This window comes from Gossypium arboreum, chromosome 7 (assembly GCF_025698485.1).
Source record: "Gossypium arboreum isolate Shixiya-1 chromosome 7, ASM2569848v2, whole genome shotgun sequence".
Classification (NCBI taxonomy): domain Eukaryota; kingdom Viridiplantae; phylum Streptophyta; class Magnoliopsida; order Malvales; family Malvaceae; genus Gossypium; species Gossypium arboreum.
The window spans coordinates 99,202,109-99,221,256 of record NC_069076.1 but is presented as its reverse complement, the minus strand read 5'-3'; the positions used below and the strand labels follow the sequence as shown (position 1 = coordinate 99,221,256).

General features: G+C 27.3%; 2 protein-coding genes across 4 annotated transcripts; both read left to right on the top strand.

The window, feature by feature from the left end:
• The first annotated feature begins 4,792 nt into the window (after positions 1-4,792).
• LOC128295275 (4-coumarate--CoA ligase-like 9) lies at positions 4,793-6,132 on the top strand. The gene has a single exon (XM_053030533.1). The coding sequence runs from the start codon at positions 4,978-4,980 to the stop codon at positions 6,061-6,063; it is 1,086 nt and encodes a 361-aa protein (XP_052886493.1). The 5' UTR covers positions 4,793-4,977; the 3' UTR covers positions 6,064-6,132.
• A 4,511-nt stretch (positions 6,133-10,643) lies between these two features.
• Positions 10,644-18,130, top strand: LOC108452681 (4-coumarate--CoA ligase-like 9). 3 transcript variants are annotated; one of them, XM_017750499.2, is made up of 6 exons: positions 10,644-11,811; positions 15,484-15,673; positions 16,822-16,967; positions 17,551-17,618; positions 17,707-17,809; positions 17,900-18,130. In XM_017750499.2, the coding sequence occupies exons 1-6, from the start codon at positions 10,804-10,806 to the stop codon at positions 18,023-18,025; spliced, it is 1,641 nt and encodes a 546-aa protein (XP_017605988.1). In that variant the 5' UTR covers positions 10,644-10,803; the 3' UTR covers positions 18,026-18,130. The 3 variants fall into 3 exon arrangements, with proteins under 3 accessions (XP_017605988.1, XP_052886492.1, XP_017605973.1); XM_053030532.1 differs by lacking the exon at positions 10,644-11,811 and adding an exon at positions 13,470-14,602 and having other exon boundaries at positions 17,707-17,779; XM_017750484.2 differs by lacking the exon at positions 10,644-11,811 and adding an exon at positions 13,474-14,602.
• The last annotated feature ends 1,018 nt before the right edge of the window (positions 18,131-19,148 follow it).

Genomic DNA, 19,148 nt, shown 5'->3' with positions numbered 1-19,148 from the left:
ATAGATATTTTATTTAATAAAATGTCTTCAAAATAAAAATGATAAAAATAAGTTTACTTTTTATAAATAAATGTTTTATTTATTTTTTGACATATTAATTAATTATTTTTAAGTTTTAAATTATAATATTATTTTTAATTAATTTTTCTCAGAAATCTTTTTAAATTAAATTGAATAGTAAAATTCAATCAAAAATCAAACTTTAGAGGTAAAATTCAATATAAAAGGGTTAGTTTACAAATTTACCGTTATATTTTAAGTTAAATTTGAAAATTTTCACTATATTTTATTCTAATTTGATATTATGCTTTTGAGTGAAAGAATTTGAGAGTTTTTATCAAAATAATATAAAATTTTTAATTACGAGAATAATATAAATTATTTACGTACATACAATTTATAGTGTTTTTTAGAGCCGCGCCACTTTAAATTTTTAATATATTTTTAAATTGGGAATGTGTTCCTTAATTAAATAATAAAAACCGGTTTTGATAAATTAAAAAAGAAGAAGCTGGTTTTGATTAATGTGTAAGGCGCAGATTCCAAAGCTTTCTTTTCTTTTTTCTTCTTAAGTAAAATAATCAATTTTATTTATATCATATTATATTTTAATTATTTATGTTTAAAATATTATATTTTGTCATGTATTATAACATTTTAGTTATTGAGTGTTAATTTTCGTAAATAATATAACAGATAAGCTAACATCGCATACGTTAAATCATCATTTCAAATACAATTTTTAGGTTAAATTATACAATTGATTCTCCAGATTTTATCTTTTTGAGCAATTTAATTTTTTATTTTATATTCTTTATTTTTCATTCTCTTCTGCTTTTCCATCTGTTTTCCTCCCTTCTCCATATCTTTTAACATATTTGTTTCTATATTTTACATTTGTTAAAACTTCTTTTATGTTTATGAAAAAAGAAAATACGGAAGTTGAAATCAAAATAATATGTTTCACATATTCTCACCTCCATAATTACAAATTCTCATCGTCCGTTATCGCTTTAACGAATTAATTTGAATATTTTAATTACATTGTCCACAAACTCGCCTCAATTGAAAACCTTGTCAATCATGACTTATGGAAATCCACCCTCAACAAAGTTTCCTAACCCCGTCCATAAGCCTCCTAACCAACCCCTACAACCATCTTATCTATCTTACCTACAACATTCTCACCCTCTCGAAACTACGTTGTTTCATGAATTTTTCAAGCAAGCTCTACGCTCTCAATGATTAAAACGATCACCATACGAAACTTACCTTCAACTTTACTCAAACCAGTTTAGATCCATACTCCCTTTCTCTTTTCGGTTTATTCATGCTCAGCTTCCAATCAAGCTTGCTTGGGAATATCCAATAAAATCTAGATCAAGTTTATTGTTTGCTTAATTTTATTCCTCGGAAAATAAAAGAAAAAGAAATGAATAATCTACATGTTTTTGTAAAAATTTTGAAATAGAAAAAAAAATTGTTTTGAATATAAAGAATTCAATTTATATTTAGATTAATAATATGATTTTTATATCGATTAATTAGATCCAATTTTAGTTTTAAAATTGAGTGAAATTCAATTTAGGAATCATATGAAATAAACAAGGACTTGGTTTTATTTGGTGGGTAAAAATTATGTTTTTGCAATGAAGAATACAAGAAGAGAGAAAATAAATTGGAAGAAGAAGAAAAATAAAATAAAAATTAAATTGTTCAAAAAAATGTAAGGATTAGTTTTAACAAATGGAAAATATAAAAAATTACGTTAAAAGAAATATATATGAGAGAAAAATAGAGGAGAAGGAAAAGAGAATAAAAAAGTTCAAAGAACATAAAAAAATTGCTCAAAATAAAAAAGAATATAGGGATCAATTATATAATTTAATTTAAAATTTTCGTTTGAAATAATGATTTAACATGCGATGTCGGTTTATTGTTACACTATTAACGACAATTAATATTCGTAACTAAAATGTTACAATATAATAATGTAAATAATTAAAATGTAATATTTTAAATATAAACAACTAAAATCTAAAATGTAACCTTAAAAAATTATTTTAATAATTTATCCTAATTAAAATATGATAAAAGTCGTATATATGTGCCTTCCCATAAGTGGAGTAATTTCACTCTTTTTAGGAATAAGAAATAACAACGGGCAGAAGCAATATTAGTCTTGTCTTGGTTTTCAGCTTAATCAAAATCAGCTTTTCATTTATATGATATATTGGCACCATCAATTAAAAATATATATATTTGAGTAAATTTAGGGTGATGTTATTTAACACATTGGCAAAAACCGAAAACACGATAAGAAAAACTCATATTCATAAATAATTTAAGATAAATTATAAAATAGTCACTTTTGTTTATTTTATATTATATTTTAATTAATTATGTTTAAAATATTACGTTTTAGTTATTTATGTTATTGTTTTTTACGTAGTGGTCACTCTGTCACTAAGTTCTATTACCTCCCTAACAGCAATCCTACGTGGCAATCTAAACGAGTTTTAAATGCCATATTGGATGTCCAAATGAATGGAAATAGATTTTTAATTTTATAAATTTAATTAATTAAAAATTTTAAATTAGTTACACATTGAATTAGAAAAAAGAAAACTGTGTGTCTCATTTTTCTTTTAGTCTTATTTTCCATATTGACTGAAAAAGCTATTTTCATCCCAATTGAAAATTCAAGTTGACATTTAAAACTCATTTGGACTGTCACGTAGGATTAGGGAGTAATGAAGCTTAACGGTAAAGTGACTACTTTGTAATAAAACGATAACGTAAGTGACTAAAATATAAAATTTCAAACATAAATGACTAAAATGTAAACTGGAGCAAACAAAAGTATCTATTTTATAATTTATCTAATAATTTACAACTTAATACTATTTTTGTAATTAAATTCATAACTTTTCATCCGTTTTTGATTAGACGTCATAAATTGTTAATTATCAATTAAATTTTTATTATTTTTAAAAGATTAAATTATCTTTTTTAACTGAACCCATTAAATAGAATTTTTTACAATTTATTCCAAATGTTATAAATATTAAATTACATCACACTCACATTATGAGTTTAAAATTTATGTGATAAATATAAGAAATAAATCTCAAAACTATATATGAATTTTTATTTAGTATATAAATTGCTACATGAAGTTTTTTTAAATAAATACATTAATTTGTTTTATAATAAATAAATAAAATTATTTGTGTACACAATATATAAACTTTAAAAATGATATATTAATAATTGTGTTAACAATTTATGAAAATTGAATCAAATCATAATTTAAGGTTTAAAATTACACAAAATCAAAGTTCATATATGTATTGCATATTAAACCAAATTTTTATCTATATATTGAGATTTATCCTAAATATATTTATTAAAAGTTTATATAAAAATTAAATGATTTTTTGTTAAAATGATAAAGTTAAATAATTAAAATCCATTGTGTCATGAGTTCAAAATCTTAATTATGATTCAATTTTTATTGATTTTATATAAATATATATATATATATATATATATATATATATATATATAAAAGACAAACATACCTCATAATATAACTTGCTTTATGTATAAAGGTATTTTAATAATTTCTCAATTGAGTTGATATTTAATTTACTTGTGACATCAACTTAATTAATGACATAATACAAGTATAGGTAGAAATTATAAAAAAAAGTAAAGTCTACACACGTATTTATCTAATTATTAGAGTGTTTTTATTTTAGGCCATCTAATTACAAAAATTTTCAATTTCATCACTAATATTTTCAACATTTCATATTTTGGTCACTTATCCATTAAATAGTTAATCAAACGCTAATGTTTCCTTTTTTATTAGTATAACCATAGATTTGGTCTTGAAATTTTTACATATTTTATCAATTTGATTTTGATTTTAAAATATTCAAATATATGAATTATCAAAATATTTTTTTGAATTTTTATGATTTTATGATTTTATAATTTTTTGTTTAAATTTGGTTCTTATTCTTTATAACATTTTTATGATTTTTATAATATTTAATAATTTTTTATTATTTTTGAAATTAAAATTAAATTAATAAAATACGTAAAATATATAAATTAAATTTATTATTATACCAATAAAAAAAGTTATATCAACATTTATTAACAATACCCTTAAAAGAAAACATTTCATTAATGCCTTAACAATTGAGAAAACAAAATATCAAATATTGAAAATGTTAATGATAAAATTATATATATATATATATATATATTCAATATTAATGATAAAATTATATTTATATATATATATATATATACATATACATATATAAATTAGTGAACAAAATGAAAATGGATATTATAAAAAAGGTAAATTTTGTTATTAGTTTGTGTAAATTTTAAATTTTAAAATTACAATCACTACCAAATGATAACTATTAAATTCATTAAGTTAAGTTATTCTATTTCCAAAATCTGATATGGTAAACATATCATTATATATGCAATAGATTATCAAGATTGAAATTTCAAAATTCAAAAATATAAGGATTTTAAAATGATACAATTGTAGAATATGGATTAAATCAATAACTCGTACATATAATGCATAACTATTAATTGAAGCTAACCAAATGAATTTAACTGCTACTGTTTAGGCTAGGAGTAAAAATTTAAAATTCCAAAAATAAAGGGACTAAAATTGACCAATTTGAAAATTATGGGGACTACATTAATCAAATTAAAGTACAAAGATTAAATCCATAACTTTCACAAAGTACAGGGACTAATAGTAGAATTTAACCTAGAAAAACTATTTTCAACGCCGTTACATTAAAATGGAAACAATTACTAAACAATAATCCAAAATTGGTAGTGTAATACACGTCATAAATTACATCAAAGTCTGTCAACTGTCAAATCCTAATATAAATCCCCATAAAGTTACAGTCAGCTTACATCTCAATTTCCATGGCCGAAACGGATCCCAAACGTTTAATGGATCCGAAAACCGGATTCTGTCACCAAACCGGAACTTACAGTAGCCTTAGACCGCCCCTCCCTTTGCCGCCAATCAATCAACCGCTTTCCGTGGCCGAATTTTGTCTCTCCCTTTTCCAGCGGACTTCCACTGACGGCTCCACCACTTTCGTCGTCAATGAAACCGCCGGCGAATCGCTATCTTACTCTCAATTCGTTTCTCAAGTACGTTCCCTAGCTTACTCTCTACAGCAGCGTTACTCTCTTTCCCAAAACGACGTCGCTTTCGTTGTCTCACCGCCTTCGATTCATATTCCCGTTGTTTACTTCGCCTTGCTGTCTTTGGGAATCATCGTTTCTCCCTCAAATCCACTCAGTTCCAACTCGGAAATCGCTTACCAGATCCAACTCAGTAAATCCGTTATTGCCTTCGCTACTTCAAAAACCTTCCATAAAATCCCTTTTCTTAAACACGGAACCATACTCCTCGACTCGCCCGAGTTTCTCTCCATGTTAACTGAGTCCAATATCGATAACATCATTAAAAGCGTGAAGGTAAACCAGTCCGACACGGCAGCGATATTGTATTCTTCGGGAACCACCGGCCGAGTCAAAGGCGTGATGGTGACTCACCGAAACCTAATCGGAATTTTGGCGATTATTCATCGCTATAACATGGATCAAGGCAAAGATAACGGTATGCCGCCGCGGCGACCGGTGACGTTTTTCACCGTGCCTTTGTTCCACGCTTTCGGTTTCTTTATGTTGTTGGGGATGGTTTTGTCAGCGAGTACAGTGGTTTTGGTAGAGAGATTTGATTTCGAAGAAATGCTAAGAGCAGTTGAAAAGTACAAGGTTACAGCCATGCCAGTGTCGCCGCCGGTTGTGGTGGCTTTTGTTAAATCGGGTTTGACAAAAAAGTACAACTTAAGCTCGCTTCAAAGACTTGGCTGCGGTGGCGCGTCGCTTGGAGAGGAAATGGCTCAGCGATTCAAGAAGAAGTTCCCCAATGTGCTATTGGCGCAGGTACCTTTTATTTGGTTAAAATATGCTTTTAGTCCATATACATTGATATAGTTTGACATAGTTTGAGATTTAATCCCTATACTTTAAAAAATAAGACAACCTAATCATTAAAATTTTAAATACTTTTATCAAAATTTCTCAATTTTAAATTTGGCTTGCCTCATTTGATATGACAATGATTGGCAGGAAATAAATATTATAAGTTGATAAATTTTAATAGAAATTACCAACTGTTATAATAATTGAATTTAAAAATATTGAATTTTTAATTTTAAAGTTTAAAGATTAAATATTGAATAAGGACTAATAACATATTTTAACCTTTTATTTACTTATTTGTTTATTTCTTGGCTTTATGTTCACTACGTAGCACTTTCTCTAACGATTAAAAATATAATAACAAAAAATGAAAATTATTAAACCATTTAGATTAAGTTTGGACTAAAATAATAACAATAATAATTTAATCTTTTTAAAATTAAATTTGACGATCTCATTAAATAAATAAATTTGAAAACAAAAATTTTAATGTTCCAAATTACACTATAAATATTTTAAAGCATTATAGTAATGGTATTTTTATATTATTTTAAATAAAAATTATAAATTATAAATCAAGAACGCAAGCATTTTAAAACTTCATTATCACTCCATTTATTTCATGATTGAATAAATTTTAAAAATTAATATAAAATATATTTTACTCACACGAGAGTGACAAAATCTATATATATATATAACTTTCTTAAATATTTATTTAAAATGAGATGTTTATTAAAACATTGTTCTTTTATGAAAATATTGGAAAATAAATTCTTAAATGTGCTTTTTAAATTGCAAATTAGCTACCCTGGAAATTTTGATTGAATCTCAATCTCCATTCATTATATTAATGTTGATGTTCCCCAAAAAAAGTAATGAAAATATTAGGAAAATACTAACATCATAATTAGTATAATAACACATAACATTTCAAAATGTCAATAAAAGCAACATATTATAACATTTTGATAATGAAAAATAACATCAAAATTTCTTAGTAGAATCAAAACACTAATTCACTATAATACTGAAGTGTATATATATATAAACTTTTTAACCTCCTAATAAATACAGTGACATATAACATGTCAACAATCACAATAAAAATAAGATATAATGCATGAAAAATAAAAATGAAAATAACATTTTCAACTTTTTATAAATAATTTTAAAAATAAATGCTTACAAAGTGTCATGGTAAATTTTAAGAGTAATTGAGATGGATTAGGGTATTGGAAGAGGTAATAAGTGGATACGAAAAGGGGAAGGAGTGAATATATTATTAGTTAGTGTAAATATTTTATTTTGATTAAAATATTGGCATGAATTTTAGGAATTGTTAATATTATTAAAATTATCTGTTAATTTAGGACCATTACGAAACTATTTTTGTCATGTAACAATGATTTTTTTTTTATTTTAGAATATTACACCAATAAATTTAATGAATAATTTTAATAATGTTAATAACTGGATTTGAATAAAATATAAAATTAAATTCTAAATATATAAATGCTACAAAATTGGTAGCATATTGTAATTTTATAATTTAATCCAAAATTAATTAACTCAAAACTATACTAGTTAAAGATTAAAACAAATCAATTAGAATCATATGATTCTTAGATTAAAATGTCCGGATTTTTGTTTTTCTCAGAAAAAAATGGATGTTTGTCGGCTTCTGCTTTACACCCACCTTATATATATATATATATATATATATATGCATGTGGCCATTCCCGTGCCCGCGTACCATTACAGGCATTAGCGTCCAGAAAACCGGCCAATCCCTTGCCTCTTAATTAATAATTTAATGAAACGGTCAATACTAATATAAATAAATGATACCAGATTTATGGCGCTACATAGAAGTTTATGTTTCATTCCTCCAATTTTAAAAATTAAAATTATAAAATATCATTGAATTATTTTAATTTTTTATTTAAATCATTTAATTATTTGAAAACTTTGATTTAAATTATTCAGCTATTAAAGTTTTTTTTTAAAAGTCGATTAACAAGCTATAAGCGATGATTCAGTAATCAGTATGATCGATTAGTACTTATTGACATGCTTTAGCTCCAAGTAGATTTGACAATTAGTGTTGAGGATTGTAAAAAAAAAGTATTTTGAATTTGGTTCACATATCAGTGACGTCTAAAGTTATTTTATAAAAAATAAAACTTAACTATAAAAAAGAAATAAAATAAGAATTTTCGATTAGTGCAAACAATGTGAACAGAAAATGTTATATAGTAGCAATTTTAATAACCATGTGACTTAAAACTTTCAAATAGTTAATGATTATTTTATAACTTTTTAAAGTTGAGTACATTTTACTTAAAAAAATTATGTAATAAATATATTTATTAAAATTAACATAAAAATTAATTAATATCTTGATTACCATGATGAAATTAATTATTTATCACTTATAGTATTTTGAGTTGAAATATTATTACGATTAAATTTATACAAAGCCACCATAATGTCTAAAATCTCAATCTTACATTTATTTTTAATTTAACTTTTCTATTAATATATTTGGTATAAAAAAATCATCGTCTTGCCATAATCCAGTATGTTTTACATTTTCTTTCATCCAAGTACTAGATTTTTGACAACTAAAATATATTTAAACACGTTTTCTCATTTGATTACTAAATATATTTTACTTTTTGAATATCATTTATACTATTGTAGAGAGTTTGATTGAATTTGTGTTACTCATTAATCAGGACTAATTTAATTATAAAATCACCAAAATTCATTTTTATTATAAAAATAACAAATATTATTTATATTTATAAAGTGAATTATGAAATTTGAACCCAAAATATTATAATCTTCACGGTAAAAGTATTATGGAGGCCTCTACACTAGTAGTCAAATTGCATTTTGTCTATTTATTTAATAAATTGATAAATTGGTTCTTTTTGTTAAAAGTTTTATCTATTTATACTGTTAAAAATTGATGTGGTTGATAAAATAATCAGATAATGACACGTGACATGCCATATGTACCTCATGTTGACATATATAGACCAATTTTTAATAGCAAAGATGAATAAATTTTTTGATGGAATAACCAACTTGCTCTTTGATTTTGTCTATTTTTTTGAGTAAAGAGGACAAAATACAATCTAACTCTCAGTATAAGGGCCTTTATAGTACTTTGACCTAATTTCTATCACAACTTTACCCTTTCAACCAATACCATAATTTTTATATCAAATTTTTTATTTACTAATTTATCTTTTTTTTTCTTAGAAACATTAAATCAATTGAAGTTTTTTAATCAAAGGTTAGAGTAAACTATCAAAATAATCACTTTTAGTTATCTCAGGTAACATTTTAGTCACTTATGTTTAAAATATTACGTTTTAGTCACTTACATTATCATGTTATAACATTTTAGCACTGAGCATTAATTGTCATTAACGGTGTAACGGTAAGCTGATGTGGCACGTTAAAGCATCATTTTAAAAGCTGATGTGGCACGTTAAAGTATCATTTCAAACAAAAATTTTAGGTTGAATTATATAATTGATCTCTATATTTTTTTTTTCGTTTTAAGTATTTTAATTTTTTTTTACGTTAAAAGAGATGAAAAATGAAGAAGAATAGAGGGAGAAGCAGAAGAGAATGGAAAATAAAAAAAAAAGTTAAAAGAATATAAAAGAAAAACATAAATTGCTCAAAACGAAAAAATATGAGGATTAATTGTATAATTTAACTTAAAATTTTTGTTTGAAATGATGATTTAATATGTCACACCAGTTTACCATTACACCGTTAACGATAATTAACGCATAGTGATTAAAATGTAACATGATATAAACAAAAGTGATTACTTTCATAACTTACACTAAAAATTAAAATGAACCTTTTTGCGGTACTTTCAATTACTAAATATATTTTACTTTTATTTACGTCTAAAATTATCAAATTATAATTTTACTTTTATTTACGTCTAAAATTATCAAATTATCTTTTAAGTCATCATCATTATAATTAATAGATTTGTATAATTATAATAAAAATAAGAAAGATAATATAGAAACGGATTAAAATTATAATTAATACATTGGTACAATTATAATCAAAATCAATTATTATAATAAATAAAATGATAATTAAAATATCTTTTAACTTAAACCATAATAAATTTAATTAAATAATTTTCACCTCAATTACATTCAAATATGGGTAATAAACAGTATAAAAAGAATCGGATTTCATAGGTAAATAGCAATCAAAAGAAAAACATAAAAGGTTAAAATATTCTTTTAAGTATTTGTACTTTTGCATATATAAAATTCTAGTTTTTTATATTTGCTTTAAGGAAATTAATTTTTAAAATTTTAAAATTTAAGATAAATTACTAACATAATTAAAAATATTCTATTAGTGTAACATTTTAAAATAAAAAGTTACTTACCTAGTACGCATACATAAAAATTAACATTGTAACTAATTTAAATTTAATAAAATAATTTTAACAGCGTTCACCAAATTAATAAATACTAAATTTCTTAGATAAAAATAAAAGAAAATAAATTTCAAGAAAAATATAAAATTTATAACACATTCAAACCAAAACAAACACAAATAGCCTGTTTCAGCCAATTTTGAATCCATACGATTTTAAAATCATTGCATCCACATACACTAAATCCTAATATAAATCTCCCAAAAGAATTTCAAGTCAGCTTTCTTTTCAATTTCGAAAGGTAACCAAACCGTTTAATGGATCCGACAACCGGATTTTGTCGCCAGACCGGAATTTACAATTGCCTTACACCGACCATCCCTTTGCCGCCAATCAGTCAACCGCTTTCCGCCGCCGAATTTTGTTTCTCAATTTTCAACAGTACTTTCACCGACGGTGCCACCACTTTCTCCGTCAACACAACCACCGGAGAGGCGCTGTCTTACTCCCAATTCGTTTCTCAAGTCCGTTCCCTTGCTTACTCTCTGCAACAACGTTACTCTCTTTCCCAACACGACGTCGCTTTCATCCTTTCACCGCCTTCGATTCATGTCCCCGTGGTTTACTTCGCTTTGTTATCGTTAGGAATCGTCGTTTCTCCTGCAAATCCACTCAGTTCCAAGTCGGAAATTGCTCACCAGATCCAACTCAGTAAACCAGTTGTTGCCTTCGTTACTTCAGAAACCTCTCATAAAATTCCTTCTCTTACACACGGAACTATTCTCCTCGACTCTCCCGAGTTTCTCTCCTTGTTAACTCAATCCAATATCGTTAACGGCCTCACAAAAAGTGTAAAGGTTAACCAGTCCGACACTGCTGCGATATTGTATTCTTCAGGAACCACCGGCCGAGTCAAAGGCGTGATGATAACTCACCGAAACCTAATCGCAATGATGACGGTGATTCATCACCAAAACACGAACCAAGGCCAAGGTAACGAGAAGCGGCCGCGGTCGGTGACGTTTTTCACGGTGCCTTTGTTCCACGTGTTTGGTTTCTTTATGTTGTTGGCGGTGGTTCTGTTAGGTAATACGGTCGTTTTGGTGGAAAGGTTTGATTTCGAAGAAATGTTAAGAGCAGTTGAGAAGTACAAGGTTACAGGCATGCCGGTGTCGCCGCCGCTTGCGGTGGCGTTTGTTAAATCGGACTTGACAAAAAAATACGACTTGAGCTCCCTTCAAGGGCTTGGCTGTGGCGGCGCCCCGCTTGGGAAGGACATTGCTATGCGGTTCAATGAGAAGTTCCCCGGCGTGTTATTGGTGCAGGTATTTTCTAATTATTTATGTTTTTGTTTTAATAATTACAACGTAATGGTTTCTTTTTAACCAAGGATCAAGATAATATAAAAAATAAACAATATAAAAGTTCATAACAGTTTTATACAAAAGTTTATATGATAGTAAAATAATTTAAATTTTATACAAATATTAAAAAATAAAATGTTCAAAACAAAACACGTGAGAACTGTCATATTTAAAATTTATTTAGTTAATATTCTCGTTAAAAACACATTACAACCCTTTTTAAAAATTTAGTGTACCTAAAAATAATAATAATAAAATGACAAAGTTATAAACCACATAAATTTTTCATTATATTTTTTATTTTATATATAAAAATATTTTAATAAACTAGAAGATGATAGAAGTAGAACATGAAAATGTAAATAAAAGTTATATTTTGTAAAATGTGAAAAATATTTCTTTAAAATATGTCAATTTTAAATGAATAGTTATAATTTAAAATTAAATAGTAAATTTTAAATATCTTTATTTATTTATAATTTAATTGATGTTAATTAAGATTCAATCATAAAGGTTCAGCCATATACTTTGTATTATTGTTCGACAAAGCTCGGATAGAAAATGAAAAGAAGTTAAATTGGATAGAACATTGGGTGGATGATAAATTAAATAAAATTATATTTTGAGAAATGTTAAAAGAAAATGTATTTTAATAGCTACTATTTAATTGCATTCGTATATTTTTATTTTAAAATTTTTATAATAATTCTTAAACGTTTTTTTATCAATCTATAATTAAATGGATGCTACTTAATTATGGATTCAGTCATAAATAATTAGCATGGTTTTTAAATATTTGCTTGACTTTTGCAATAAAAATACCAAAAATGATAAAAATAATAAAATAATATTTTATCTTAAAATTCACTTGCAATTTTTCAAAAGTTTTGATTTGGTACATAAATTATAATTTATTAATAATGTTGAGAGGAGGCCGACTTCTTCCAGGAAAGTCTTGCAAGTATCTATGTTTAGAGTCGATGGGCTTCTCAACTAGTCGGTATTGTCCACAAATTGGCTATAGACCCTGTCAAAAGCTTGAGCCAGAAGTAAGATTTACAAAGTGTGAACACCTTATCAGATCGAGCCTTACATCTTTAGTTTCTAAAAAAATGGCACTTAGAATATTTATCTGTGAAGAGTCTCCTCTCAACAAAAATCAAATTTATTCCCAAAAAATTTTACCGTCTGATTGATAAAAATTGAGAAATCATTGTGTACTAATTATACCCTTAATTTATGTGCTCTTCAAATGATTTAAAGTTAGTCTTTTATTTTAAATTTCAAGTGCTTAGCATATTATTTGATTTAAAAATTAAACTTTAATTGATAACATATATTTAAAATTGATAGAAGTCAATTGATGATAATCTTATCAATTAAATTTTAATTTTAAATTAAAATTTTTGAATATCAAATACAACATATCCAAATTTTATATTTAATAGAAATCTATTTACATTTTATCAACTGAAATTTATTTTTCAAAATTAGGCCAAATAAAGGGATTAAAATTTTAAAAATAAAAATATAGAGACTAAATTTCAAGAGTATGAAGAGCACAGGGATTGAAGGGATAATTAAACCCTGAAATTGAATCCGTCGATAAAACTGATGAAAAAAACAGTTTGAAAAAAATCAAAAAGCCTAATTAAAGCTCACTGCAAATCATATTCACTTGAAAAAGTAAAAAGTTCACATGGCGGAAACAGCAGCCAATCACCGCCGTCCGGCGGTAGATCCAAACACCGGTTTCTCTTCTCAAACGAAAACTTTCCACAGTCTCAGACCACACGTCCCTCTCCCGCCACCTTCTCAGCCTCTTTCCCTCCCTCAATATGCCCTCTCCCTCTTCCACAGCTCTTCCCACACCTCCGCCACCGCCGGTGGCGACACCATTTTCATCGTCGATACTGCTAACGGCAATACCCTTTCTTACTCCCAATTCATTGCTCAAATCTATTCCCTCGCTTACTCATTGAAGAAGAAATATTCCCTCTCACGAAACGAGGTAGCATTCATTCTCTCCCCTCCGTCGTTTCACGTCCCTTCGCTTTACTTCGCTCTTATGTCATTAGGAATCGTTGTTTCTCCAGCCAACCCACTCGGTTCGGAGTCGGAGATTACTCACCAGGTCCAACTCAGTAAGCCCGTTATTGCATTCGCTACTTCGAAGACATCTTCCAAGCTTCCATCTCTCAAACTTGGAACAGTCCTACTCGACTCGCCGGAGTTCCTCTCTTTCTTAACTCAACCAAACATCGGTAACGAGGTCTTCGATAGTGTCAAGGTGAGTCAGCACGACACGGCAGCTATCCTTTATTCTTCCGGGACAACCGGACTAGTCAAAGGCGTACTGCTGAGTCACCTCAACATAATCGCGTTGGTTGCTGGGTATTATCACCTACGAAGAACCCCTCAGGAACAGGAGGAACCGCACCCAGTGTCGTTTTTCACTGTGCCTTTATTTCACGTGTTTGGGTTCTTTTTGTTAGCGAGGGCATTTTCAATGGGCGAAACGGTGGTTTTCACGGACAGATTTGAATTTGAGGGAATGTTGAGATCCATTGAGAAGTATAAAATAACTTATATGCCAGTTTCTCCGCCGCTTGTGGTGGCGTTTACTAAATCGGAATTGACTAAGAAATATGACCTCAGCTCGCTTATGCTGCTAGGGTCCGGTGGCGCTCCGCTTGGCAAGGAGGTTTCTGAGCGGTTCAAAGAGAAATTCCCCACCGTAGAACTTATTCAAGTAAGAATTAGTACACTAATACTGTTCACATCTCTTTCTACTTTGCCGGCTTAACATAATAAATTAAAGAGAACCAAGTTCAGTTTCCTCAGTCCTGTATTAAAAATAAAAAAAAATTTAAAGGTCCCTTTACTTCTATCTAATGAAATTTAATCTTACTTTTCAGGTTTTAGAATACTATTAAAATTATTAATAGTGAAATCTAAAATTTAAAAGTTAAAAAATTAAATTCCATATAATAAAAATATAGATACTAAATTCTTAAATTTTTAAAACTAAAAAGAACTTAATGCCACATTTTAACCTAAATTAAAATCACTTTATTGATAATCTCCTCGTCATATTATTCACCATCTAGGCCTAAACTACTCTGACGTTGGGGTTAATTTTTTTCAGGTTAATCCTTGAAGTTGGTAAGTATTTTTAAATTAAGGCCTAAACTAAACAGTTGTTTCCACTAAGGTCTAAATTTTAGGGTTTTTAAGGAGATATTAGGGATTAATTTAGAAAAAATAAGTTCAAACTTTAATATAAAAAAAATTGTTAAGTTTAGGGATTAATTTGGACAAAAAAAATTCAGCCAAATACAGGAACAATTATCAAGTTTATATAAGAGTAATTGTCAAGTTCAGGACTCAAATACCTATTTAACCCCTATATATAACTATATATAATAATGATTATGTTCATATTCGGTATATATTCACCCGAATTCAGTTAATAGAGTGTAATTGTCTATGCTTTTCATGTTACTTTGGTTCAAAAGAATTTAGATGCTGGGCTTTTGGGTGCAAAAGTAGATTGATGTCAAATTTAAATCAGTACAATCTTGTTTGGGTGAATGTTAACAGTATTGTTACTGTTGATTTTGATGTGCTAAGGGGTATGGGCTGACTGAGACCAGCGGCGGAGCAACCAGGGCAATAGGGCCTGAGGAGGCAGGTCGGTACGGTTCGGTTGGCCGCCTTGCTGAAAACATGGAAGGCAAGATAGTTGATCCTGAAACTGGTGAAGCATTGCCTCCTGGGCAGAGAGGAGAACTATGGTTGAGAGGCCCAACAGTCATGAAAGGTATCGTTCTATCTTATTTATTTTTATTCGATATCTATAAAGTCTTAGTTAAATATATGGATATGGCAATAAACTTGTATATGAACTTACAACAAAATCTGAATAATTTAGATTTATTATAGGGGGAAAAGAGGTATTGTTTAAAGAGGGAAATGTGCTGCCAGAATTGTGTGCTTGGGAATTGAAACCCACATTAATTACCGGTTTCTAAGAGGGAGTTAGGTTTCACTTTGTCAATAAAGTTTGGTGGTTGCCTAATTTGTGTGATCAAAACTTATCATCTCAAGGCCTATAAGTTTCTTTTTTCCTTTTAAAAGCCTTGGGCCTTTGGCCTATAAGTTTATTTAATTATGTTGGGCTGATAGTTGAGTGAACAGGAACTTCCCTAGTTGGTCTACTGGTATTGGGTATTAACTTCAAAAATTCATATGGTAGGTTTGAATCATAAAAGGCAATTTTGTTTATGATATTTGAGTTAGTAGTAATTTGTTCCTATCAATCCTAAGTCTTGTTTGTGGTGTGTGAGTAGAACTGTTCATAGATTAAGTTATTCATTCAAATCTGAAGGCCCATTTGAAATTTAGAATAAATATGTCATATATATATATAAATTTACAACTCACACTCCATTAACATGAATGAATTGTCGAAGAAGGCTAAGATAAATGTGATACATCAAAGCCAATTATAAATGAGCAAAATGACATAGATTTTAGGCTTTACTAATGTATAGAAACTTGAAAAGATTGAAAAATATAATTTTTCATTTTCATAAGTATGTTTGGTAGTCAATATTGGAAAATTTAAAAGATAATAATTTTCTTTCCATTCATTGCTCAGTAAAATTAAAAATTAAAGTAAAGGAAATAAAACATACAAAAATGAATGATTTTAAATTAACATAATATTTTTCTTATTTTTCTTCCTCGTCATTTCAATTTGGAAAGACTAATTTTGATCTGACGAAAAATAATCATATCTTTTATTGTCTTTCTTTTCACTTTTCTTTACTACTAAATAAACTCAAAATTTTGTTTTATTTCTTCTACTTTTCCGCTCTCTCCTTTCATCTCTCTACTTTTTTTACTCAATAAAACACAGCCTTAATCTTTCGACATTTTATAAAATTCACCTGTGAATATATATAGGTTATGTAGGTGATGAGAAGGCAACAGCAGAAACCTTGGACTCAGAAGGGTGGTTAAAAACTGGTGACATTTGTTATTTTGATTCTGAAGGGTTTCTCTACGTTGTTGATAGGTTGAAAGAATTGATCAAATACAAAGCCTATCAGGTAAATCATCATTTACTTTACAGCTTAGGTTACTTAACCTCAAAGGGGAAACTAGAAATTAATTTAGAGGAGCTCGAGGTTTTTTTTATTAAAATTTCATCCTTATATTGGATTATAATTTTATGATTTTGCAAAGGATTAAATCGAAATTCTAATATTCTAAGGATAAAATATAATTTTACCATATATTAATTTAAGATTTTATGAATTTTGGATTCAAGATTTGGAGTCTGGCTCATTATTTTTTTTCAAAGGACTCGAGATTAAATTATTTTTTTAATAGTTAAAATACAATTTTACCCTGAATCAAAATTTTAGCATTTTTAAAAGACCAAATTATAATTTTACCATCTAGGATTTTATGAATTTTGAGATCAAAAGTAGCAGCTCCCATTTTAGGGGAGTCAGTGCTTGCCTTCCTCCCTTTCCCCTAACTTGAGTATGAGTGTCTGATACAGATATATTCTCGATTCAATTGATTAAAAACCGACTAGAAATGACAAAGAAATTGGTTGGACTCGTTGGTTTTTAAACCTTTTTGGACAATACAATCAACGTCATTGTATGGAAAACCAAAATGCAGGTCCCTCCAGCTGAATTGGAACATTTACTTCATTCCCATCCAGAAATTGTTGATGCTGCGGTGATTCCGTACGTACTCTTTTTTTTTTTTTTTTGTATATATACATTATCACATGTTCTTTAACTCAGTATCATAAATCTCACATCGATTGATCAGGTACCCGGATGAAGAAGCAGGGCAGATTCCCATGGCATATGTAGTCAGGAACCCTGGAAGTAACATTACACAGGCACAAGTCATGGATTTCATTGCAAAACAAGCATGTTTCTAAAACACCACCACAGATAATATGTTTCTTTTTTCTTTAGGCAAAACTGTGATGCCGGAGCTGATTTTTCGACATTTGCAGGTTGCACCGTACAAGAAGATCCGACGAGTTGCTTTTATAAATTCAATACCGAAAACTCCGGCAGGGAAGATCTTGAGGAGGGAACTCATTAATCATTCTCTATCTAATGGTTTATCTAAATTATAGAACCATATATATATGTGAGCACATATAATCTTATTATAGTGGCGAACATTGACAATAGGCTTTGGTTTATCTAAATAAAAAACTTATTTAATCATGAGTTCAAAATTTACCATGAATTATTTTATTATTGTATAAAATCGTGAAAAGGCTTTAATAGTAACTCGTTTATTTTGTATATAAAAGATATTTTAATAATATTTTAACTAAATTGTTGACTCATACATTAACTCAATGACTTAATATAAGTATAAACATACATTTTATCAAAATATTTTATTACGTATTATCAATAAGAATTATTACGTTTTGCACTAATAAAATTTGAAAACATTTCTAAAACCATAAAATTTATTAATTCATATGCAATAAATATAAGAAAACAAAACATATAAATAATATACGTTGTTTGTAAAATTTTAGACTTAACCAGAAAGATCAATGGGCTGATAAATTTTTATTAAAAATAAATATTTTAAAAATAAAATACATGATAATTTTTAAAATTTTAAAATACATGACAATTTTAAAATTTACTTGTGAAATAAAAATATATATCATCGATGTACCAAATATTAACATATAATATTATTTAAAATTTTGAATAATGTTTCTTGAAAGAAATAAAATCATCATGAGATGAAACTAATGCGAATGTCTTTTAATATATTTAAATTATATTAATCAATTTTCATGCCAAGGCAGTTTTAAAAATTAAAGAACTAATTATTAATAATAAATGTCGTGGATGAAATAATGAAAACATCTCAAATTCTCTACAAATATAACGACTAATCATATATTTTAACATATTTATTTATTTATTTTCTTTATTTGTTGGCTTTATGTTTACTGCGTAGCACTTTATCTAACGATTAAAAATATAATAACTAATAACGAAAACTATTAAATCATTTAGATTACGTTTGGACTAAAATAATATTAATAATAATTAAAATTTAAAATTATTAGCTGTATATATTATTTTATAAAAACTAAATCAACGTTGAGCATAATTTCTTTTTTTTAAATTAAATTTGAAGATCTCATTAAATAAGTAAATAAATTTGAAAACAAATATTTTAATATTCCAAATTAAATTATAAATATTTTAAGGCATTAAAAA